Source organism: Primulina eburnea, chromosome 13 (genome assembly GCF_022965805.1).
Source record: "Primulina eburnea isolate SZY01 chromosome 13, ASM2296580v1, whole genome shotgun sequence".
Lineage (NCBI taxonomy): Eukaryota > Viridiplantae > Streptophyta > Magnoliopsida > Lamiales > Gesneriaceae > Primulina > Primulina eburnea.
The window spans coordinates 23463589-23490037 of NC_133113.1; the positions used below are offsets into that span (position 1 = coordinate 23463589).

General features: G+C 34.8%; 2 protein-coding genes across 2 annotated transcripts; both read left to right on the plus strand.

Annotated features, from left to right (window-relative positions):
- The first annotated feature begins 6627 nt into the window (after positions 1–6627).
- Positions 6628–9410, plus strand: LOC140809596 (S-adenosyl-L-methionine-dependent uroporphyrinogen III methyltransferase, chloroplastic-like). The gene is made up of 4 exons (XM_073167283.1): positions 6628–7308; positions 8080–8157; positions 8259–8328; positions 8522–9410. The coding sequence occupies exons 1-4, from the start codon at positions 6790–6792 to the stop codon at positions 8956–8958; spliced, it is 1104 nt and encodes a 367-aa protein (XP_073023384.1). The 5' UTR covers positions 6628–6789; the 3' UTR covers positions 8959–9410.
- A 3777-nt stretch (positions 9411–13187) lies between these two features.
- Positions 13188–15061, plus strand: LOC140810822 (protein JINGUBANG-like). Its single transcript, XM_073168714.1, has one exon. The coding sequence runs from the start codon at positions 13538–13540 to the stop codon at positions 14789–14791; it is 1254 nt and encodes a 417-aa protein (XP_073024815.1). The 5' UTR covers positions 13188–13537; the 3' UTR covers positions 14792–15061.
- Positions 15062–26449: the final 11388 nt, after the last annotated feature.

The window sequence follows — 26449 nt, forward strand, 5'->3', positions numbered from 1 at the left end:
TGTGGGAACAGAGAGGTACAGTGATTTCGTGGGAAATATTCAGAACTGAATTTTATCGAAGATTCTTCTCAGCTTCGTATCGAGAAAACAAGAAATTAGAGTTTGAGAATTTGAGCCAAGGGCAGCTGAATATTGACCAATATATTGCTAAATTCTCTACTCTACTGCATTTTGCTCCTCATTTAGCTGGAAATGATGAAGCTGTAGTGAATCAGTTCATCAGAGGACTGAATTCAGAGGTAGTTGCATTTATGAATTTGCAACGACCTTACCATTTTGCTGATATCTTGAGTAGAGCAAAGCGAGCGGAGATGAGTCTGATTAGACAATTGATAAGGTTGTGTGTGAAGCCACCCTAGACACAGCAGTCCCCTCTTCGAATTGAGCGTGGCAGCACGAGTGGAAAGCAAGATTTGCTGAAAGTTCAAAAGAAGCCATTCAAGAAGTTGGGAAGTGGTTCCTCTAGCTCGAGTGGTTCTAGCTCAAGTTATATTGGAGTGTATTGCAGCACTTGCGGAGGAAGACACCCCACGGAGCTATGCCAGGGAGTTACTGGTAGTTGTCGTATATGTCGACAGCCGGGGCACTTTGCTAGAGTTTGTCCCCAGAGAGGTTCCCGAAGATTTCAGGGAGCAGGACCATCTGGATATGGTGATCGAAGAACAGCCCCAGGAGACACTTGATGATATAGTGACAGGTACTGTTACTCTATGATTATGTTGCATATGTATTGATGTATACTAATGCATTCATTATGAGTATCTTTGAAAGAATTGCATTGATATATGATGTACCTGTTGAGTCCGGTTGTACTGTAGTATTGATGTCCTTACTTGTTGAGGAGATGTTGATATCAGAACTTTCTGTAGAATATTGTATACTACAGTAAGATAAGAATGAAATAGAGATAGATTATGATGTACTTGTGTTTTCTGCTATGAACGCATTATTGATATGTATATGCTGACCAAGTACAGACATATTGTAGAATATTTCCAGAAATGGTAAGAGCTCGATCAGAGATGACTGATCAGTGGAGATACTACAATAAGGATTCTAGATTTAGAATTCCTTTGATATTGTCGTATATGACTCGATTGTTACAGAAAGGAACAGATGGTATCCTTATGTACTCAGTAGATGTACTGAAATCGAGCTTAAACATTGGCAGATTTGCCAGTGATATACGAGTTGGCAGATGTTTTCCTAGATAAGATTTTAGATTTGCCTTATATCAGAAAGATAGATTTCAGAATTGAATTCAGATCAGATACTGATTGTTGTTTTAGAACTCAGAACAGAATGATATTAAGTGTACAGAATGTTACAGAATGAATTGAAAGATCAGTAGAAAAGTACCAACCAGGAGTTACACCTGATTTAGTGTTGCTCTTTGGCATGTTTCAGTATCTTCAGAGATGTTCTGATGATTTTATGATTATTATATCTATGAGATTTTGATATAATTGCAGCATCTGATTGATCGAATCGAATATTTGAAGAGTGTATTGAATATTCTGAGAGTTATAACGATTGTATACAGAAATTATTCAGATAAGAATCCTGCTTGAAACAGATTGTATTCAGAATATACGTTATCTGAAGTTAGTATACAGATTGATTTCGTTACAGTTGAGATTGCGATCAGTGATTGATAAGATACCGATATCAGAAAAACCAGAAAGTTCAGAAATGTTAGAATTGCTGAGTTTTACAGATTTTCTTATTCTCTTATTATGTTATATCTGCTTGCGTATTGTGATTAATCTAAATCAGTATGTGAGACATCTTATATTGTTTGGGAGCATATTCTATTTGCAGATGAGATATGGCAAATGATTTGGGCACTGTGAAGATTGATCAGTAGTCAGAATTATCAGTATTGCCAGCAATCGTTATTCTATGAGTTTTCTTAAACTCACTAGATCTGTATAGGCTGTTTTTATCTCGAATCTGATTGATATTACTGTAGTTTGCATGTATGTTTGATACAGAATATTGTAAACAGTTGAGAGTTGCAACAGTTCAGAAATGTGATCAGAATGCTCAGAATTATATTTCGATAATCAGAACAGAGTTTCGATTAGAGCAACCGATAGGTGATTTGTGTTTGTATAAGATTGATTACCTTGTGATATCAGAATGTTTTAGACTTGTATAACAGAACTGATATTTATAATCAGAGCCGAATACCAGGTAGGTATTTTTTCTTTATCTTATATTATTACTGATTTGTTTATACAGAATAGTTCGATTCCAGAATCACAGATAGTGTCAGAACCGCACAGTAGTGAAGTCAGTTTTCATTCAGATGTTTGTGAATGTATTATATTCGAACATATAGTTGTGATATAAACAGATTAGATCAGGTATGGCAGAAATTGTACAGAAATGTTGGCAGAAATTATACTGATAAGTCTGAATTGCTAACAGAAGAAGATAGAAAGATAGAAATAAGAAGATTTGTTACAGAATATGTATATTTCTGAATAGAAATGGGAGTACATTTCTATGGTTTTCGTAATGACATTACAGCCATTTTTTTTATTTTGATATGATATGATTCTGATTGACAGATTTCTCAATCTATATCTATCAGTTTGTACCAGATTACGTACAAACAGAACTAGATGACATAGATCGATGTCAAAGAAATAATCAGATGGATTAGAATCTTGAATTAGATGATATCAGATTGTGATTTTGATGGAGTTGTACTTGTGATAGACTCTATCATAAGCTCTCTTGTGCAGATTTATTTCAGATTGGCAGGTAGGCAGAGACATTGACAGATAGTCAGGGTGTAATAATCAGGTATTGGTAAAACTTTAGTGCTGGACTTTAGCGCTAGTTATCCAGATAGTTCAGCATGAATAGATTTAAGACACCAACGTCGGATGATGACGATTGGTATTTGGAGATAAAGACTAAATATATCCTTGATTGGGATAAACAGGTTGAACAATGACTGTTAGTATTGTTTTATTGAACGGTGACGGATTATACAGATGTTGTATAACCAATATGACAAGATTGAATTTAGAGGCATTATGATGTTATACTTCATGAATTCGTATTCCAGATGGGGATCAGGGATTTGAGTTTCGATTTAAACTCTAGTATACATTTCTTCTCGTATATCTGAATTGATTTCTTATGAGTTCAGGGACGAACTCAGATCTTAGAGGGGGAGAAATGTAATGCCCAGAAATTATGAGAAATCATAAGATAAGATTATAAAGGTTGCCAGGATGGAAAAATAAGAAATTCTTGGAAATGCAGCACCGCACCCGCGGTGCCAGGCATCACCGCACCCGCGGTAAATGAACAGTAAGTTGGCAAGAAAATCCCGTAGCCACACCGCACCCGCGGTATTAGACGGAGCGCACCCGCGCTGATGACACCGCACCCGCGGTCGTGTAAGCAGCGCACCCGCGGTCAAGCTTCGGGAAATCTGGATAGAATCGACGAGACTGAAGCGCACCCGCGGTGCATATGTTACCGCACCCGCGGTGCGACGTGCAGAACCAAAAATGATGCCACGTTTCTAGATTTGCATGCAGTATAAATATATGTGGATGACACGTTTTTCTTCAGAATTTTGGCAAGGAAACCGAGGGACTTGAGAGAATTTCCTTCCGCCTTTTTAAGTTGCGATTGTGGAAGATCCGTCTATCAGAATTCAAATCCGAAAGTAGTATCGTTCTCCTTGTGCTACGAGCTATACAAGGACGTAAGTTTTATTACGTTTTGTAGTGTTTTGAAAATATGATGTTGCTAGAATTGCATGGGATTCAGATATGGTGTTTCCACTACCGTAGACATTGTCGAATTGAAGTCAGAGTAAAGAACAGACTGTTCCTGTAATTGTTATGATTTTTAAAAGATATTGATTGAGAATAAACACTAGATTTGTATTTTTTTGATTGAAGAATAGAGAGATGATTATTCTTGTATGTCTGGATAGATTATTCAGTAGATATGTGAAGTCAGATCGAAGAAAGAATACCGTATGTCTGTGTTTTGTATTTCAGCATCTCTGAAGATGTATTTGTTAGATATTCATATGCTGGAAACAGATTGATCAGATTCAGATATGATTTTGATTAGATCGTGATATTATTGATATGACTCAGATTGTATCTTGTTCAGACATTGATCAGATTGTATACTGAATTGAGTATTGATCAGAACAGATTGTGAATTAAGTTACACATTGATACAGTGTATTTATATTGTCATTTCAGATCGGATATGGACAGACTGGACTTCAAGACTTCGTCTTCCTCAGACGGGGACGACAAAGGTATAATTCATGTGATATTCGGGAAGAAACAACTCAATTGAAATCACCATTTGAGTTGCCCAATAAATCACATACTATGTTCTTGTTTATATATTTGTTTATAGAACTTGTATTCAAATCTTGCTATGCTTTGTTTACAGATCATGTTACATTGCATTAAGATGATTATGCTTGTTTACAGATTGTGTATTCATGCATTAAGATAGGAAAGTCTGCGAGATCATCCAGACTTCTAGATGTTCGGCGATATCTCAGCTTAGGGGAAGATCACCGCCCCTTTGTAGACGTGGATAGAGATCAGGCCGAAGTCTAGGAATAAGACGGACATCACCTCGATTGGGAGGGTAGGTGACAGACAGTGCCGTCTTATTCACCCCGGGATCCCTAGAGTTATAGATCGAGTCAAGTCTAGACATGATTTGATTAGGACTTCATGCTTATATGGATGTGGCTCCTAGATCATGGGACCCATCGTTATTGCTTTCAGTTGTGCTAGCATGTTTTATGATTTAGATTGTTGATATGCATGTTTATCTGACTTGAGTTGCATGCTTAATTTCATAGATTATGAAAGATATTATGTTTATACATAATCGCATGTTTTATGAATTAGTTTGTTTATATACATGCTTACCATGTTTTATACTGGGATTTATTCTCACCGGAGTTATCCGGCTGTTGTCGTGTTTTGTATGTGTGCATGACAACAGGTGGGGCTGGATCAGGGTCGAGAAGAGGACGAGAGAAGACGAGTTTAGCGTGGCGATTCCGGACTTACAGTAGATTGGATTTTACTACTTGAACTGCAGTAGTTGAACCTTAGATTTATTTAAAAAGACTGTTGTACACTATTGTATCTTTATACTGAAATGTAGTTTTATACATATATGTATATCATGTAGATTCCATTACCTTCCGCAGTTACATATTAAAAAGAAAAATTTTTAGACCCTGTTTTATCAGAACTGATAATTAAATCCCAAAAGATAATTAAGAAGATGATTAGCGTCCGGGTCCCCACATCTATAGCGTCTGAATCCAGTGAAAATCAATTCATACACCTGATGCAAATGCAGGATGCACATGATCCAGAAGATGATACTCCTCAATTATCTCAAATAACAGATATCTTTGAAAATCTGAAGAATTCGATAAAAGACAATCTCAAAGATGATTAGAAAATCGATGGAAGTGGAATCTCATTATTCAGAGTTGGTGGAATAACACGTCATGGCATATCATGACAAAAGTGGGTGGAATATCCCTGTATACATTTTGAATTTTGTAACCATGTTGCTTTTATAAAGCATTTTACTGTTTTTATTTTGAGATGGAATCCGGGGTTTCATGTCCGGCTCTTCTATCTATTTATAGGTTATTTCTGTGTTCTTAGAAGGACACGGTCGAGTTTGCTCCCCTCTATTCCTTTCTTGTAAAAACCCTTCTGAAGTTCATAAATAAAGCTTGAAGTTCTGATAACAACTTTGTAAGTTTACTGTTTTTATTTTCTGTTTTTTATTTACTGTTTTTAATTTTTATATTTCATAGATTAGCCTGAATGACATGCTAAAGCATTTGTGCTAAATTATTTTCCTTACTATGACATGATCTATATTTATTTGTAACTTGCAATCAGATTGATATAATAAAAGATTTATTTAAATTTCTGGAATCTAATGTAATATAATAGTCTTTGGTTAGAAGATAAGGTAAGAAGATGAACCAGGAAATAGTGAACACAAGGTTCGAGTTTATCCGGGAAGAATAAATTCATGTTGTAGCCCTTCAGCCTGCTTAGCTGAGAAATGGCGTTTAAGGCATTTATGGGTGATTTTTTATGAATTTATGATTCTTTGGGCCCTCGGTAAATCCTCTGTTGTTTAATTTCTTTGGAATATCTTTCGTAAATCCTTTTATGTTTTGTAAAATTCCAAACAAGAATCTTATATTCATTATTATTCTGGAGTTTAAATTTCTCCTTTTCTTAGCTCAATTTGAGTTGAAGATGGTATATAGGCTGGAAACCAATAATCTCCATGTGTGCGAAAATCACTAAGGAAAAGTTTGGTAAAACAACGCCACGTATCAGATTTCTCTTTAATTCCAAGCCTCATATGATAATATAAAATAATATTGAAACTTAAGCAAGGTTAATCATTTTTTTTTTCGACTTTAATTCGAAAAGAGAAAGGGGATGATTCTTTAATATAATTTATATTTTATAATTTTAAAATGCAAAATATTTGCGTAGATTTACTAATAAGAAGGAAAAGAGAGGAAAAAATGAAGTTGATATGCTCCACCCTATCCGATCCGCCGAGGGCCACCGAAGGAAAGAAACATGTCCCTTTCTAATTCTCAAAAGGTCGCCAAGTTTGCCTCATAATCAACCCCTAAAGCTAGAGCCCATCTCCACTCAAAAATGTATATATTGCACTTTGCAAATACAAGAATTACCTTAAATCTCATTTCTTGAGCTTGCCATGGCTCTTGTTCCTTCAACTTCCTCCGCCATAGTGGTTCAACCGAGAAGAATCAAATCTTTTTACCTCAGAAGACTGAATGCGGTCAGCTGCGCTTCATATGCAAGAAAGGCGTCGCCTTTCACAGAAAAGCACTCTGTTGAGAGGTACGAAAGAGAAAGCTGGCTGTACAAGAACCAGTTGGAGCAGCCCTTCTCGTCTTGGCCTCTAACTGATCAAGAACTCAGGGATTACGATATATCGTCGCAGCTGCCTGAGCTGAAGAAATTGCTAGAAGTTTTGAGTGAAAAGAGGAGAAATGAAAATGGGTTTGATAAGAGAGGGCCCGGGAATGTGTTCTTGGTGGGCACCGGGCCTGGGGACCCGGAGCTTCTGACGCTCAAGGCATTGAGAGTGATAGAGAGTGCGGATCTTGTGTTGTACGATAGATTGGTCTCCAATGATGTGTTGAATTTGGTGGGGCCTGATGCCAGGCTTCTGTATGTTGGCAAGACTGCTGGGTACCATAGCAGAACTCAGGTTTGTCGATTCTTTGTTTATTTTACGGTTATTGGTTCTTTCATTGATAACATTCATATTTGAGTTTCGTACTTTTAGATATCGGTGTCTTCTGAAGCTTGAGACTTGGACAGAATGCTTTTTTGAATTGTGATTTCTGTAAAATGAATCCTTGGTTAAGATTATGTAAATTGGAATTTCGAATGATTGGCTATTAATGGAAAATTATGATTTGCCTTATGAATTGTAAAACTGACATTCTGTTGTCCTGCATAGTGTTGTAAATGAAACGTTAGTGGCTATATATGCTTGGGGTGCGAAATTCTTGTCAAAGTGTAAGTTTTGGTTACTGATTTCTTAATGGTAAGAGATATTTGCTCATTATATTCGAATCCTTTCTACAATCTAGTGTTTGCCTGCTGATGGTAATTATATGATATTTTAAATCATATAGTAGTTCAATTGTGTAGAGGTGTAGTTATGATCGTTCTTCCGATGTTCCAACACTTGCTATTCTCTCACCAGAAAACTGTCTTTGTCATGCTATACCGTTTCTCAAGATGAAAATTTGAACTTTGTGTGGAGAAAATATGAAACTTGTGATAATGTCTAGATTGAAATCCATTTTATCCTGTAAGTGTTGCCCGAGAGGCTCTGAACTGGGAAACGTATTTGGGAATAAAATTCGTCAACCAAAATATTCTTGTGCACTGCAGTGCCCTTATTTTGTGCTCCTTTTTATCATTTGTTGTTTTGTTGGGAAATTATATTTATAATTGAGGGTTTATGTAGGAGGAAATTCATGAGTTGCTTTTGAGTTTTGCTGAAGCTGGAGCCACTGTTGTGAGGCTTAAAGGCGGGGATCCATTGGTAAGTTAACCTAAACCTTGTTTTTTAAGGTAATCTTTAGTCAAGGTAGACAATGTTTCAAGGATGTATTCGATAATGAGCACTAGAACTGTTGATTTTAGGTATTTGGAAGGGGTGGAGAGGAGATGGACTTTCTGCAACAACAAGGAATAGAGGTGAAAGTCATTCCAGGTATTTAAAATAATTTTGGTTCATACCTTTAATTTGTTTATCATTTTGTTCGAAAAAAGGCTGAGCTTTAAATCTGTGGCTTATTTTATCTCGACTTTTGTAACTTAGACCTGGTTCACCGCCTTTGAAACATTGGCAGTCTTTTTCCTCTCATAATTATAATACTTAGATAGTCTCTGTGAATATGTGACAGGCATAACTGCAGCTTCTGGGATAGCCGCTGAATTAGGAATTCCATTGACACACCGTGGAGTTGCTAATAGTGTCAGATTTCTGACAGGACACTCGCGAAAGGGAGGAACCGATCCTCTATACGTGGCAGTGAACGTGGTCGATCCTGATTCGACTCTTGTTGTCTATATGGGATTATCGACACTCCCTTCTTTAGCCTCCAAACTAATGCACCACGGTTTGCCACATGACACACCAGCTGCTGCTATCGAGCGAGGAACCACGCCTCAGCAAAGGATCGTGTTTGCTGAACTGCAGGATCTTGCAAATGAAATACTGTCACATCAGCTCGTGTCGCCTACATTGATCATCATTGGGAAAGTTGTCGCTCTTTCACCATTGTGGCCTCACATCGTCAAAGAAACTTCTTTGACTTCTACGCTAATCGAATCCAGATAGCAGACCGTGGCTACTTTACATTGTTGAGACTTGCCATTTCTTCACTTTTTTGGGATTGAAAATTTGCCAGGACAGAGAATTTTGCATCTGGATCTCATTTCTAAAAATATTGGATATCCATTAATTCCTTCCAAGAAACTGTGTGACACTTGAAGACAACCTTCAACAATTAGAGTTGGGATTCAAGTTGTGTGGTGCCGAAGACGTCCGACCAACGAGCAACCATTGAAATTGTAGTATTTTGGGGCACTCTTCTTCATCCAAGTATACTTGTTTTTTTTCTTTTTTCTTTTTTCTTTTCTTTTTGTATGAGAGTGTGCTCGAAATATTTCTACTACAACGAAGCAGTTGTTTTATTTTTTATAATTGATGCTATGTTCGATTTATGTGCTTCCACTTAGAATTTCACCTCAAAATTTTGTGAATTATTTGTGCTCAAAATATACTGAGAATTCCAATATACTAATGAGATCATGTTCAAATTGTTTATCTATATCAATATTCTATACCGATCAAAGAGAATGAATAAAATGGTATAATTTTTCAATTGTGAGTTTACGACTCCGTCCATGATTTGGTTGTGTTTGGATTTTGTCTGTTGGAAATCGGTTTTTGAAACAGGGACATAATTGGGATATTTGATTTTTGGTGATAGGGTCAGTCAACGTTTTGATTATGGTTGGTTGTACGTGGCTGAGGAATGTGAATGGGTGTGCATTCATCTAGTTACTGGGTATACGTATGTTATCATATCAATGGTGTTTTGTTGTTATTATTATTATTAATTACACTGTGAAGGCTTTCTTGCAGAAATTGTTGGTTCTGTTTCAGGTTTCCTAATGCTATGTTTGTGTTGAATCAACCAAGTTTTTCCGATTTAACAAACTGAACATGAGCTAAACTGAAAGTATTATGAGACAAAATGTGTTTGAAGCTTAACTGATATCTAGGTCTACCGAACTAATAGCTGAAGACCGACTTGACTAAAAGATAGTTGAGTAAATGAAGAAACGTTCTCTGAAGAATCAGTTAGACTACTGAGAATTACAAAGTTGAATTATTGGATAAAGTCTTCCATAAACAATATTTAAATTTTCAGAAATCCAAGAGTACTACTTACAGTGTACGAATTGTCAGAAAGTACAGTGACGTGGAAAAAGCCGGGATTAGGGGCTAACATATTTAGAATGAATATAATATTTGATTTTACTAACGCTTTGATCCAATTATATAAATAGAAGAACTTGTAAATAAGTTAGACTATCTTGAATCATCGCATAAATCGAAGTATTCGAACTTTCAATAGCCCAACTGCTTTCAAGACTTTTTAGCACTCGCTAAAGTACTATATCAGATCATTGAAAATCAATGTGTGCTTAATATTTTCATTTCAAAATACTTGTAAACTGACATTTAGTGTATTGTTCAGTTTTGTTTAAGTAAGCTAAACTAGGAGTTTTAGTTAGGTAGTGATAAAGTCAAACTGAATCGGGTTGCTATAAAAATTGTAATCTTCAAAGCCTTCTGAACTTCCTTCCCACAAGAAAGAAGGGATGACGTATGAGTTATTCAAATATCCGAACATCCAAAAACATCTTCGTGTAATTTACATTTGAGTCAGCTTACTCTTGATAATCTAATTGTTTTCTTACTTAGCCATTTTTTATTGTTCAATCTGTCAGTTTAGTTTTCTTCGGCATAAAACTTATCTCATCAGTCAACTCATATTTACTTGACAAAAATTTTTAAGTTAAAAAATGTTAACCCAATTGAATTTTTGAACAAACTCTTCTAACCAATCACCCGATTGTAACATGTTGTCTTGATAAATCCTATTTTCCACATCCATTATGCTCCTTCGATGCTTAATCATGAATATGAATATTGATATTGACATGTAGGCTAAAGTTTGATTAATTTTTGGGTTTTGATATTTTTTACATATTGGGTCTCTTGGAGTTTGAATCATGCATGTCGATCGTTTTTGTGTTGTTTCTAGTCTTCTGGTTATAAGTTTCTTGGGTTTTGTATAACCATAGAAGACGATGATGACCGAAAATATTTGCCCATAACGGCTATTATTTTATTTGACGCAGTATATATTTATAGTGAATCTAAGCTGTTGGAAAATGAGTAGAACTTATCATATATGGCCTGTAATGCTGATGATCATGATATATTTTGCTTAATGAGTACCTGGTTTAATTCTGTAAATGAGCTGTATTTTTTCTAAAATAAACAACAATGTCTGAAACGCCGAGTTGACTATGAGAAAGGAATTAAAGAAAGTTTGGAGGTCACGAGTCCCCTGAGTAATGATAAAATTGATTTTGGATTAAGATTGAATGATCTCAGTTTGAGTATTCATTTATACTGATTACCTGCCAAGTAGAATGGCCCCTCTTATATTTCTATGGTTCATGTCTCTTGCATTTGTGGTGCTTGGTATGTTCTGGTTTTTATAGCACGCGAGGTTCTGGAGAGAAGTTCTTCAATTTCATAACTGTATCACACTTGGTGATAACATTGGGAATGTTTGAGATGGCATTCTGGTATGTCGATTGCCATCGGTGTCAGGGCTACTGGGGTCTGTGTTTTTAAGTGTTCTGAATCAGGTCGATCATCATCGTTGTTTCAATGGGTTATGGTGCATGTTGTCAGGCAGACTTGGAAAGTTTTTGCGTGGAGGAATTTTCTTCATATTATCAGAAGTACTTGAAGTGATTGAAGGGCTGTGAGGGATAATTCAGGTAAGGCAATTCTGTCTTTTCTTATCCTTCCAATGGCAATTTGGGATGCTTTTTTCATTCTTTGGATGTTTACCTTACTCTCTTCTACGACTCCAGGTATTGTGAATCAGCTGCTTCATAAATCTTTTGCTATTTTCGCAAATTCGAAGAAAAGCAAAAAATGTGAGCTTGAAGATTGGTAAATACAAGCACTTCCCTCTGAAAAAACACGGGAGTGTTTGTATGTTTCTGATAAGAACTAGCAGACTTTGAGTTTATACCAAACTCTTGATACAATTTCTCTCAAAAAAATATTTCTTATATGCTTGCTGGCAACATATTTATAATTAGCTATTAACGAATTAGAGTATAGCAGAAAACAAAGAGTGCTCGTGAAGCAGTGGAAACCGATCCAGTTAAGATCTCCCTCAAAGACCGCTTAGCATGCATCAATGATTTCTTGCCAAATATAAAAAAGGTTTGTTTATGTGGCTGATGTTTCTCTTCATTGAGACAAGATAATGTAATCATTATTTTGATTTTAAGAGTAGGTGATGCTAATACTCTGTAATATGTTGTCATTCAGTCATTTTCTGTGAATAATATACTCTAGTCACCGACTCTCCATCGATTTTCAGACCCCAAACTGACATAAACACCTTGTAAAGTAATTATAGCCTCACCGCATCTAAAGTGAAATGTGTTAGTCTCACGTCACCAACGTTCAACAAGAACAGTAATAAGATGATTATCATATACATGAAAGCTACATTATAGAACATCATATAATACCATATGATTTAAATATGACAATATAAGATTGTGTATATTATTTCTGTGAAATATCACAAAGTTAAGATTATCTGAATGCTTAACTCGTACAATATAATACGTAATATAAGAGCTCTTTACCTTCTTCAAATGTTTATAAATTGAAAATGAAATTTGCGCAAAATTTGCTGAACTTGAATTTGTAATATATTTAGCGAGTATGAATAAAAATATATATATAAATAATCAATTCGCATATATACAACAATCAAATAGTTGATACTGAAATAAAGTCAACAAAAAATGACAAGTTCGTGCACCTACAACCACACACACCACATGTAGAGGTGATCCAGGATAGCAGAATTTACACATACCACATGTAGACTGCAGCCTCAAGCGTCCGCTACTAGAATCGACGTTTTACAATATTTTTGTAATATATATTATTTTAATATTTTTTTATTTTTAAGAAAAAAATATTCATGAAAAAAACATGGCAGTTTACATGTGGGCTGCAAAATACAAAATCCCCCGTTCCAGGGTTTTGGCACGCCTACTCCATCGACTGACTAATTCGCCCCTCGTTAGCAAAGCTGGTAATAAACAACAATCGAACATCAATTTTAAAAAATATTTTTAAGCTTTCAAATTTAATAAAGAATTTAATTATTATTCTGTTTACTACACTTTACAGCAAAGAGAAGAATAAGAAATTCTTGAGGGCCCAAAATACCCCTTCTTTATTAAGTTTGGTAGCTTTGTTCTTGTCAAAAGTAGCCGTTGAACCTCCCCCCCTTTTTCTCGTTGAATATGCTCTAATTTTCTGGGCAAATAATCTCAACTCCGCTCCTCTCTCTCGAGCCCTGGACTGTCTTTCGTAATTTTTGTTATATAATTTGTTTGATTTTTTGGGAAATTCCCGCAACGTCTCTCTGATTTTGCTTTTATATAGTACTTCCTTTAATTTCGATTTTGAGCTCATTCTCTTGAATCTGTGTCTCTCTTTCGCCTTGATTCATTCCTTTGTTGTAAAAATCCTTTTGCCCACTTTTTTAAACACTTGTTCGATCAAGAAAATGATCCACCCGAAGGGTCCTTCGATTCAAGATACGATTTTGGCGACTCCGTTGTTGTCTTCTACCTCAACACCGAGCAACAGCAGCGGGAGAAGCAGTAGTGATACAGATGATAGCCTCGAGACATCATTTCGATTCGGATTGGAGAATCCCAATTTCAAGATTCCAAGCTCACCCATTTCAGTCTTTGAATCCTACAAATCTTTGGCAGTTCTTTCTGGGCATATTGGATCGGTTTCTTGCTTAGCCTTGTGTGGAGAATTCATTCTCAGTGCTTCACAGGGAAAAGATATCATTGTTTGGCAACAGCCTGATTTGAGAAAGTTTGCTAAATTCGGGCAAGGCGACGGCTCGGTCAAGGCTCTGATCACCGCAGGAAATCGGGTTTTTACAGCACATCAGGATAGTAGAATCAGAGTATGGAAAGTTTCAAGAAGCTCCGAAAATGTGATTAAACTAGTTGACACTCTTCCAACTACTAAAGACTATTTAGGCAAGTTTATGAGTCAAGGTAATTATGTCCAAACTAGGCGGCATCACAAGCGTTTGTGGATCGAACACGCAGATAGCATTTCTTGTTTAGCCTTCTCAAACGGGCTATTATACTCCGGTTCTTGGGACAAGACTCTTAAAGTTTGGAGGACATCAGATTTCAAGTGTTTGGAATCCATCAAAGCTCATGATGACGCAATAAACGGGCTTTGTTCAAGCAAAGGGGTAGTGTATTCCGCCTCTGCGGATGGGAAGATCAAGGCTTGGGGGATAGAAGGGAAGAACAAAATGCATTGTCTCAAAGGAATCTTGGAGGGCCACAAGGACATTTCATTGAATTCTGTGGTGGTTTCAGATGATTCGAAGGTCGTTTTCGGAGGGGGTTCGGATGGATACATAATGGGATGGATTGGGAATCAAGATATGGATAGCTGGAGGATGATTTGCGAGGTGAAAGCTCATAAAATGGCAGTTCTGTGTATGTGTTTGATGGGAGATTACTTATGCAGTGGTTCAGCTGATAGGACTATTAGTATATGGAAGAGAGAAATGAATGGGATGCTAAGTAGACACATGGTGATCCAAGGACATGAAGGACCAATTAAATGCTTGCAAGCATCACCAACAAGAGTAGGATGTGGATTCATGCTATATAGTGGAAGCCTTGATAGAAGTGTTAGAGTTTGGTGGATTCCTAGTGCTTCATCTTCGCTTCAAATCACCGAGAAAAAAATGTGCATATCTTTAAATCGAAGGTGCTAATCCTTCGGTTTTCGACATATTGTTGGATTTTTCGGTTTCGTCCAGAATTTACCTTGTCCACATAATTTATCTTTGACATGATTGAGGTTTCATAGATAATGTAAGAAGGCAAAGTCAATGCCTTGAGCTCATTACATAAGTTTTTTCTGCCTGAGTTTTGTGTTTTTGTGTGAAATCATTCTTTAGGGCGTTGTTTGGAGATTTTATTGAGTGCTTATTGTAAATCAGATGAAACAGTGGTTGAATGTTGATAAAAAAATTATTTTCTTTGTCGTGTTTTCTTGATCAGAGTTGGTAAAGGAAGAATTTATGGACAAGTTATGAGCTCGAGCTTGAATTTTTAATATTTATATTTTTCTTATTTCTCTTCTATAATAATAAAAAAACTATTTTTATTTATTTATTCATAACTAGGCCGGCTTTAAATTTTAAAAAGTTTACTTGACCACTACAACAAACTTCAGAAAAAGTAAATTCAGACTTGGCCGGAAAACATGGAATTTCTAAGCAATACACGAGTTAGTCTATACTCCTTCACCAAAATAATTATCCGAATATCTCGATATCATTAGATTATGTGAGTTTTTCAAAAATTTATATAAATTGAAATTATTTGTCGATATTTTATGTACCAAAATTTCATCACATCATAGGGTTAACACTACAGATAAGATAGAAAAATCTGCAATATACTTATGCTGTAGGACTTTACAGATTTCAAAACTCAAAAATATATAACTTGTAAGAGTCCTTTTTTTTTTTTTTATGATTTTTGTGTTAGTAGCATGTGAATGATTTAATGTATTGGTCACATATGATTATGAGTTATATTTTCATTTAAAATAATTTTGACTTCCATCCTTTCAGAATTCCGAACTGTGGATTTTATCGTTTCACGATTTTAATATTTTCAAAAATTTATAAATTTCATGCTTATGCTTAAATGTAACAAAACTGAAACAAACATAGGCATCAATGAAAATATGGAGTTTCCCAAGTAAAAACGACATTCACTGGTGTGATGTAACTCCCGACAAGTATGGAAGGAGTTCGGAATATTGATACCTTTTCTTAGAAATACTTGTTCAAAAAAACACTTGCCTATAATGCAAGAAAAGTAGAAAAGGATGCTATATCACACAACTTTTATATTTTTAAATTAATTACAGGAAAAAAAAATTGAAGGGACCACGAAGAAAGTTTGTGTATATATAATTAAGAATCAGGTACATTGCTTTGAACAAGAATATATATTGTAAGGAATTGTTGTACAGGAAATAAATATATTAACATTATTATAATGTGTATATCAGAAGTTAGTGTTGTGTCCGGTGCTGTCAACACTGTACGCAACACGGCAGCGGAAGTTAAGTATTTAACACACAAATATAACTTTAATAAATTAACACCAGATTTAAATTATGCACAAGTACGAATACTTGTGCGATGCCTCATAGCAAAAAATTCACTAGAAAAATTATGTAAATCGTTTACACCAAAACAATACTAGTGAGAAAACAAAACCAAATTCCTTGACACTCCAAGGATTAAAAATGCATCAAAACAAACCACATAAAGACTAGATGCATTAAATAAAAACGTATTGCTTAAAACAAACACAACCACTCTTCGTCCAACACTCTGCGTCAGTGTTGTCTCCGAGTGTTGGCAACACCAATCGGCAACACGGAAAATCTGTGAATCAATCACTCAAACACTTCACACGAAAATCTCCAATACTGAACTTGTGTGTTCAGAAAATGCTCCAGCAGCTTTCTGCATTGCAAAGTGATCAATCGATCACACGAAAACTTCTCATCAAAAATAGGCTCGGCTTTCGTATATTCTTCTATGTAAGAACTCCTCTGCCGACCTTCCCGAAGACTCCCAAAAACTCCAGCAGCTTCTCTTCACAACAAAGTGATCCACAATCACACAAAACTTCAGTACCTACACAATAAAGTGACAACCCGATCACATAAAAATGTAGAGCAAATATATGTTGGACTTTTGTAATTTCTTCTATGTGAAAAGCTTCCTAGTCCAAATCTCTCCTCTCCAAAAAACCCCACTGTACGGCTGCAAGGGTATCCATATTTATATCAATAGTTTGACCTAAAATTTATTCCATAAAAGTGTCCTACAAAATATGGAAACAAGATTTTCATTAGATAAAAAACACTTTCAAATAAAGATAAAATATCTTGGAGATACAAATCATATTAAAAACAAATACTATAATATTTATAGATAAATAAAGCAAGATCTCATAGTCTACAAATAAGTAAACCAAGATATTATCATTTAAATTAAATCAAGCAAGATTTAATAATCTAGAAAGGCAAAATCATAAATTGATAATATCAATTTAGCAAAATAATAAAGGAATAAAATATTCCTTTCAATCTCCCCCTTTTTGCCTTTCTGGACAAAACATCCAAAAATGATAATCTTGGTTAGCATCGCAGTCAGTTAAGCTCCCCCTGCATTGGAGTGTGTCTCCCCCTGAGTCAAAGTTCATCTCCCCCTGAATTAAACATGTTAGAGCACTGGTGTTGTTGACAGTGTTGTCAACACCATCATTAGAACACCTGAAAACATAAGAAGTCATACGAATGAGAAATTCATTAATCATGTAAAGCAACCTAAAAAGAGCATTAAAGACAGAGTATAAGTATTCATTCAAGCTCAGCAACTCTAGATACTCAGCATCATTCTTTTGCATTTTTGGTCCTCATACTCCCCCTTTTTGGCCAGAATGTAAGCCAAGTTCCAAAATCAGACTATAACAAAACATATATGCTCTTACTCTAACAAAAACAATACACCGATTCAATCCTTCAGCTCAAAAAAAAACCGCATGGTAAATGTAATATTTCCGAAATTTACCCAAAACACTCATAACGATTCTATCCCAAAATCAAACAGTAAAATTGATTCAAACTCGTGTTACGACGATTTCAAAAGAAAATCCAGTAAAACCCACGTCGATTATAACTCACTGACACAAGTATACACATAAATTCAAAATCTAGGTAATCAAGGTTTTTATCAACTGTCATAGGTCAACACTGATATGTCACTGCACACGATGAATTCACGAAACAAAAATCAATATGCATGTCCTAAATATGCCTCCAATATGATGAATTATCAAAATGTCAGGCAGTGTATAAACTGTGCTGTGTCAGAACTTGGTGTTGGCAACACCTCCTGGCAACGCCACTGAGTTTTATTCAAACTTCCATAAAATTTTATTTTGATTCAGAAATGGTAGCTCCCACACTAGAAGAACGGTCTTCAATGGACTCCCCTAGGTAGCTTTTTCCATTACTATTTTTACTTAGAAGTGGTAGCTCCCACAGTAGAAGAACGATCTTCAATGGACTCCTCTAGGTAGCTTTTTCCATTTTCTTCTAATTTTTTTTTTTTATTTACCTCTTTTCTGTTTTTCTCCTTTTGCTCACATTTTCCAAGTCATCCTTTCACTTTAGACAAGATCGCGATTTTCATGAATGTCCTCAACTACTCAATGCCTTGGATTTGAGCAAAATCTATTTCTCAACATACGATTGGAAGTATGAACGCTCAGAGGGTACCTTTCAGAAATTTGCCTTCACTGTTCAGTCATTGCACAAATAAATAGGATGATTATGAATATGCAGTATGCCTAATATCCTAGTAATGATCATGCACAAACGGATGTTGTCTCTGGTGTTGGCAACACCACGGACAACACTGAACAAATGTTTATCTTTTAAAGTACACACATGCTGAGAGATTTCCAAAGATTGGAAAATCTCTCAAAATCCAAAGGTTTCGTGAATATATCAGCCAGTTGATTCTCAGTCCTAACAAATTCCAGTCGAATTACGCCTTTTTCAACCAAATCTCGAATAAAGTGACGTCTTATGTCTATGTGTTTTGTTCGAGAGTGTTGAATAGGATTCTTAGAAATGTCTATAACACTTGAGTTGTCACAATATACCATCATGTAATTGCTTAACTTGTAATCTAAGAAAGAAATTTAGTTCTCCTACCATGCTCATTTTGAACTGTGATGACATGCAATCCACAAAGTTATTCACAAGTATTTGAGATGAAGAATCGAAAATAATATCATCTACATATACTTGACAGATCAAAATATCAGATTTCAGTTTTTGAATGAAAAGGGTTTTATCAACCTCACCTCGTTTGAAGCCCAAGTTTATCAGATTGTCAGCTAACCTACCGTACCATACCCGTGGAGCCCATGCAGATTAAACCAATCATTTTGCGGTAGTCCACCTTTTCTTTGTTTCTTGTTTGCACACCATCATGTAATTCACCAATGATTTGTGATGATGGATGATTTTTCTGAATCTTGCTGGGAATTTCTTTTTCACAATTGATCACCACATCATCATTATCATTGTAATCATTATCCATAGTTTCTGTTTGGTTCAGAGGCGGTGTTGTGCTTGGTGTTGCCTCACTGGTTTCAACACCAGACTCAACACTGTTTCTGGTCAGTGCCTCACTTATATCCAGCCATTCTTCTACATCAGCCTCCGGTGTTTTAACTGTCAGATCTGCAAGATCATCGAACACAACGTTAATTGATTCCATTGTAGTCCTAGTTCTCAGATTAAATACACGATAAGCACGACCATTTGTAGAGTATCCAAGAAAAAGACATTTATCACTTTTTGAATCAAATTTAGCTAGATGATCTCTATCATTCAACACATAACCTACACATCCAAAAATATGAAAATATTTAAGGTTTGGTTTTCTTCCCATTATAATCTCATATGAGGTCATTGTAGAACCACTCCTTAAATAAACACGGTTGGAAATGTGACATGCCGTATTTAAAGCTTCGGCCCAAAAACATTTTGACACATTCTTAGAACTAAGCATGACCCGAGCCATTTCTAGGAGGGTTCGATTTTTCCTTTCAGCTATGCCGATTTTTTGAGGGGTCTTCGGAGAAGAATAATCATGAGTGATACCTTTCTTATGGCACAAAGAAATAAAATGAGAATTTTCAAACTCCTCACCATGATCGGTTCTGATTTTAACCACCCTCATATCATACAGATTTTTTATCCTAGCATGCAACTTCTTAAAAGCATCAAATGTATCTGATTTTTCTCTAAGAAAACTTACCCAAGTAAAATGAGAAAAATCATCAACACAAACAAACGAAAATTTCTTACCACCCAAGCTCTCAACATCCATTGGACCCAGTATATCCATATGCAAAAGTTCAAGGCACTGTGTTGTCCCAAAGTGTTGCAACACCGGGTGCGCAACACGGGTTTGTTTACTTTTCTGGCATGGACCACAGACATACACAACACCTAAATTTAAATTGGACATACCTCTCACAGCATCAAACTTACGCAGATTCTTCAAGATATTGATACTCACGTGTCCCAGTTTTTGATGCCATATGTCTAAATCACTCACCTTGGCACTTCGGCAATCATCACCTTCTCCCAATTGATAGCAATTTTCAGTAGAACGAGTACCTGACATTACAAAAACATTGGAATCATTAAAAACTTCACAATTATTTTTATTGAACTTAACATGTAAATCATCATCACAAAGTTGACTTATGCTTATTAAGTTTGAGTTAAGTCCTTCAATATGTAGAACATTGTGAAGTTCAGGAAGCCCATCAACGTTCAGGGTTCCTTTGCCTACAATTCTTCCTTTAGAACCACCACCATAGGTTACACTCCCACTTTTTATTTCAACATAATCCGTGAGGTGTTCTTTAGATCCTGTCATGTGGTGTGAGCACCCACTGTCAAAGTACCATGCACCTGCAATGTCAGTTTTTAAAGAAGTATAAATGATATTGCATCGAATAACAGTTTTAGGCACCCAAACTTTCCTTGTGGAAGATTTCTTGACTGCGGTGTTGCGCCTGGTGTTGGACAACACGGTGGGCAACACCCGATTTGATTTCCAATTCAGGTAGTCGTCTCTTAGTTTGTAGCAGAAGGGTCTGATGTGCCCAGGCTTATAGCAGTAGTGTCATATAAAATGTCGCTTTCTTTGCTTTGATTTACAAGTTGACACTTGCTTCTTGGTTTGTGGCATCTTCACTGGCGGGTCAACTTTCAAATGAGAAGAGGAAGCTCTGTTTTGTTTCAACATTTGTTCCGAGGCTTGCTTTGAGATTGACAGAGTGTTCATGGGAGGTTTCACTGTTAAGGGGACAGAGCAATCTTCGCTTGCCTTTACAAACATGGTTGATTTTGATTTAGAATTGGAAGTTTCACCATGTTCATATGTGCTTTCAACATATCCAAGACCAGTTATGGTGTCCTTTCCCATAGTTAGCATTGAGTCAAGTTTTGACGAACTTGAGTTGAATTTTGCAAGAGTCTTTGAGGCCTTCTCAAGCTCCTCCTTGACTTTGCACAATTCAAGATCCTTCTTGCTAAGCACAACTTCAAGTCGAGACACAGATTCTTTCAGATCAGCATTATCCTTAGAGAGGATGGAATTTATTTTATTTCTTTTGATCCAATCTTCGTATAGCTCCTCATACATATCCTGCACACATTCAAATGTGAGTTCATCAGAATCATTATCCTGAATTTCATGATTACCTGAGTCACCGTGAGATTTAGCATTGAGACACAAGGATTTTGAAGTGGTGTTGCGGCCCGGTGTTGCAACACCAGAGGCAACACCGTGCGGGTTGAGTTGCAGCCGGCATTTTTCCTTCAAAACAACAGTGTTTGTAGGCAGAACGTCCATTGAGATTCTATAAAGTTTCCTGCAAACAAAAACAACAATAAACCAGAATCAATCACTTAATGTATCAAGCGTTGGCTCTGATACCACTTGTAAGGAATTGTTGTACAGGAAATAAATATATTAACATTATTATAATGTGTATATCAGAAGTTAGTGTTGTGTCCAGTGCTGTCAACACTGTACGCAACACGGCAGCGGAAGTTAAGTATTTAACACACAAATATAACTTTAATAAATTAACACCAGATTTAAATTATGCACAAGTACGAATACTTGTGCGATGCCTCATGGCAAAAAATTCACTAGAAAAATTATGTAAATCGTTTACACCAAAACAATACTAGTGAGAAAACAAAACCAAATTCCTTGACACTCCAAGGATTAAAAATGCATCAAAACAAACCACATAAAGACTAGATGCATTAAATAAAAACGTATTGCTTAAAACAAACACAACCACTCTTCGTCCAACACTCTGCGTCAGTGTTGTCTCCGAGTCTTGGCAACACGGAAAATCTGTGAATCAATCACTCAAACACTTCACACGAAAATCTCCAATACTGAACTTGTGTGTTCAGAAAATGCTCCAGCAGCTTTCTGCATTGCAAAGTGATCAATCGATCACACGAAAACTTCTCATCAAAAATAGGCTCGGCTTTCGTATATTCTTCTATGTAAGAACTCCTCTGCCGACCTTCCCGAAGACTCCCAAAAACTCCAGCAGCTTCTCTTCACAACAAAGTGATCCACAATCACACAAAACTTCAGCACCTACACAATAAAGTGACAACCCGATCACATAAAATGTAGAGCAAATATATGTTGGACTTTTGTAATTTCTTCTATGTCAAAAGCTTCCTAGTCCAACTCTCTCCTCTCCAAAAAACCCCACTGTACGGCTGCAAGGGTATCCATATTTATATCAATAGTTTGAGCTAAAATTTATTCCATAAAAGTGTCCTACAAAATATGGAAACAAGATTTTCATTAGATAAAAAACACTTTCAAATAAAGATAAAATATCTTGGAGATACAAATCATATTAAAAACAAATACTATAATATCTATAGATAAATAAAGCAAGATCTCATAGTCTACAAATAAGTAAACCAAGATATTATCATTTAAATTAAATCAAGCAAGATTTAATAATCTAGAAAGACAAAATCATAAATTGATAATATCAATTTAGCAAAATAATAAAAGAATAAAATATTCCTTTCATATATAAAGTTTATTACATAGAATAAACAATTTTTGGTCCATCCTCTGGTCTTTTCTTGAAAGAAACGAATCATACAAAGGATTTGTGCTCGTTTTGTAACCAAAGAAAAAATTCAACCTACATGAAGACTATACAACATTTTTCCCAATATTTTTTTTTTAAAAAAATTCCGATATATTGTGGAATAGTATTGATTTTTTTTAGTTGAATCTTGAAATTAGAGATATATTTATATACCAACAATATATAATCGGTGTTAAAAAAAGATATATATTTAGAGAACTGCACTCTGTCTGTTTCGATATATTAGGGACTATATACGTGTATTATAATACGTGAATATTATGTATTGCAGACAATTTGTTATCTAAGTTCTTGATTTAATTATAATATTCTACAAATTAAATTGGCAGCTCGAGTTAATTTCTTGATCAAACTACATGTTTTGAGCAACAAAAAAAGTTTTAAAGTTCGAAAAGTAAAACGAGTCAAGAGTTTGTTTATGGAAGTTCGAAAAACAAGTTTTTTTATGTCTCTAGCTCATTCTTCTATTTCCAGAAGAGTTCTACTAGAAGATTTGATTAGTATAACAACCTTTTGTACAAACACAATTCAGACCGGTTCAACAATCTTATTGATATGAAACTCTTAGCAAATACACATCAAATTTTATCTGTTCATAAATAGGTTTATGACAGTTACAAACTTCTCACTACATAAATCAGTTTGAATATACAAACACTAAATGAGATTGAAATAGTACACAAAATGATCCTTTAACTTGTGCAAATCATCTTAACATAATAGCTCTTTTGGATGTTGATAGAACTTCAAGAAATGTTCTCGAGTATGCAAGGATTCAAAAATTTCGGTTGTTCACATTCTGATGCATTCTTTCTTTTACAGATAATGACTCCAACGTTAATAAATTCGAACGACACTCACAGTTTTACTAGATAACCAACAAAATCGTAGAGAATGTCACGTGCCCTTTTCGTCTTTCCAAATATAGTAGTAAAAAATCAATTTCCTTGGATACTAACTAGACATGGTAACCAAAGGGTCCTTTATTTCATTCATAGAGAGATATAGATTTGTCTTTTCTCGTCATGTTCAAATTAAACTTTAAGATGACTGGTTGTTGTACACATAATGTCTTCATATCAGTCAATATACAACTCGATTGATCGTGAATAGAAATAACCTAACTGATTTAGAAATCTCGATCGAACACCAATACTTTTCCTTAGGCTCATCAATCCAAACCAGTTTAGTTGACTCATATACAATTTTTTTAAAGGATTTATCAACTCTTTTTATACATCAGTTTAATAATGACGTCGATCTATGTCCCTCATTTTAGTTTGTTATCATCAAAAAATAAGTCAACTTTTATCTTAACAGGGCGACATCGACGGGGCTAGGGTAGTCGGCCACAAAATGTTGGACAAGTATGAGACGAGGAAACCTGAGTGATTGGAGAGATTTGAGAAGAGAAACCGACGGAGATCAGAAAATTTTGGCAGACATCGATGGCCAATTCTATCCTACTCCGGGAGATTTACTCCCCTTTACATTTTTTCTTACACATGTCTTTTTTTTTTTTAATTATTATTATTACATTTCACACTACTTTAACCAAAAATCAACCAAACTAATTTCGTTTCATGTATATAACATGTGTTATATTATTATTATTATTATTATTATTATTATTATTATTATTATTATTATTATTCTCAAATTTTAAAACTTAATATTTTATATTTAAAAATTACGTGAAATTTTTATTTGATAGTAAAATTTTTACGTTTGAGGTTTGAGATTTTTATTTCTATTATTTTTATTTTTGTGTTAGAATCATATAAATTGTAAAAAATCAATATGTTAAAATTTAATTATTATAAGAAATTTTATGTTCTACCCATTTATAAACGCTAATAAAATTATTGTAACTATTTTTAAATGCTAGACGTATATATATTATTTAGTGACAGGGAATAAATCTCCCGGAGTAGGATAGAATTGGCCGACATCGATGGTGTTTTGGAGAAGTTCGTATTTTTTAAAGAAAAATTCCAGCCCGTCGCCACATCACTTGCCACATGGGACCAAATGGTGAGATGGATATCACTATATATATATATATACACACGCAAATATATTTTATTCTATATATTAAAGTTAAACCATCTAGATTAACTACTCTGGTACGTGGGTGAAGCTATTTTCAAAATCACAAAAATATTCCTTAACATCTTGCATTTTTTCTAGCATTTTTATTCAGTATTACTTTCAAAATCGATTTCAACAATTGAAGAAAAATAGCTAGATATAATTAAGAACCTTCATTTTTTTTTAAAAAAAATCTCATATATATCATCAACTTCTTTATATTCTCTATTAGTTTTCTACCATGCCTAGCTAATTTTGTAAAATAACTTAACTAAACTAAATACTTTAAAATGAAGACTCATGGCACATATAATAAGTTTCACAATGTTTACGTATTATTTTACACATACACACATATATTCGATCGTTAGATTCATGCATTCCACTGATGTGAAATAAAAATTATTGAGAATGAATGACTCATTCCTTCATTACTGAAAAATTATACAAAAGGAATTATTCGCAGTTGTTGAGACCTACAAATTTTTTTATTTGTTAATAAAGCAGGGTTGCGAGAATCAGTGCATCTCATGCGTTCCTCTATGCCCATTTCACGATATGTTGTTCATCAACCGTGCTGTTCTCACGCTATATATGAATGTATATAATTAAGTGGGCACAAATATGAGTACTGTTAATGGACAAAATATCAAAATTATATATATTGTTTTTCAACTAATTAATTAACTAGCTTAGCAGGCATATATGTATGTGTCTCTCTGTGTGTGTGTGTGTCTATGTGTCTATATATATATATATATATATATATTGTTTTTCAATCAATTAACTCACTTAGTGTAGGGTGCAGACAGATATATACAAGCATCATGATTCATGAGCGACATTAGATTCTTTGTTTAATGGATAAATTACATATAAATCGTTTACTTTTTCCTGTAAAATATTCATTGATGAAAAATTTAATGCTCAAAATATAGAATTATCTAATATATCATAATGAACAACAGACTTATCTTCAAACCCTTCTGTAAAAATAATGGAAAGTCTCTAATAAAACTGAGACGATAGTATATATTTTATTTTAAAATTTTGAAATATAAGAGTAAAAGATAACCGGATGCTCCTTTCCCACAAGAATTTCATGAAATCCTTTCGAAATCCCAGAAATTTTGCCCATAACAAAGTTTCCCTACCTTAAATTTTCAAATTTCAAGTGTGTAGCATTCTCTTTTCCTGAAAATACCATGCAAAACCAACATACATACATTTATATATTATAGACAAGTATAAAATTCGAAACTATTAATTAATTAATTTTAGATTCATTTAGAATATTTCATAAAAATTTTGCACTTAATAGTCAAAACTACTTATTAATTAATCAGTAGATTCTAAATTTACTAAATGCATAATTGTAAACTCATTATAACCTCGATCGATGATCTACCAGCACCGATGCATCGATGGTCAAATCCCGTTCATATAATAAAAATGAAAATTTCGAAAGTCAAAATTTTCTGCTGATCAATTGT

Excerpts from the sequence above, each read along its gene's own strand:
- LOC140809596 (XM_073167283.1), top strand. The coding sequence starts at position 6,790 with ATGGCTCTTGTTCCTTCAACTTCCTCCGCCATAGTGGTTCAACCGAGA. Across the intron at positions 7,309-8,079 it reads GGTACCATAGCAGAACTCAG|GAGGAAATTCATGAGTTGCT; the intron begins GTTTGTCGATTC and ends GGGTTTATGTAG. Across the intron at positions 8,158-8,258 it reads TTAAAGGCGGGGATCCATTG|GTATTTGGAAGGGGTGGAGA; the intron begins GTAAGTTAACCT and ends TGTTGATTTTAG.
- LOC140810822 (XM_073168714.1), top strand. The coding sequence starts at position 13,538 with ATGATCCACCCGAAGGGTCCTTCGATTCAAGATACGATTTTGGCGACT.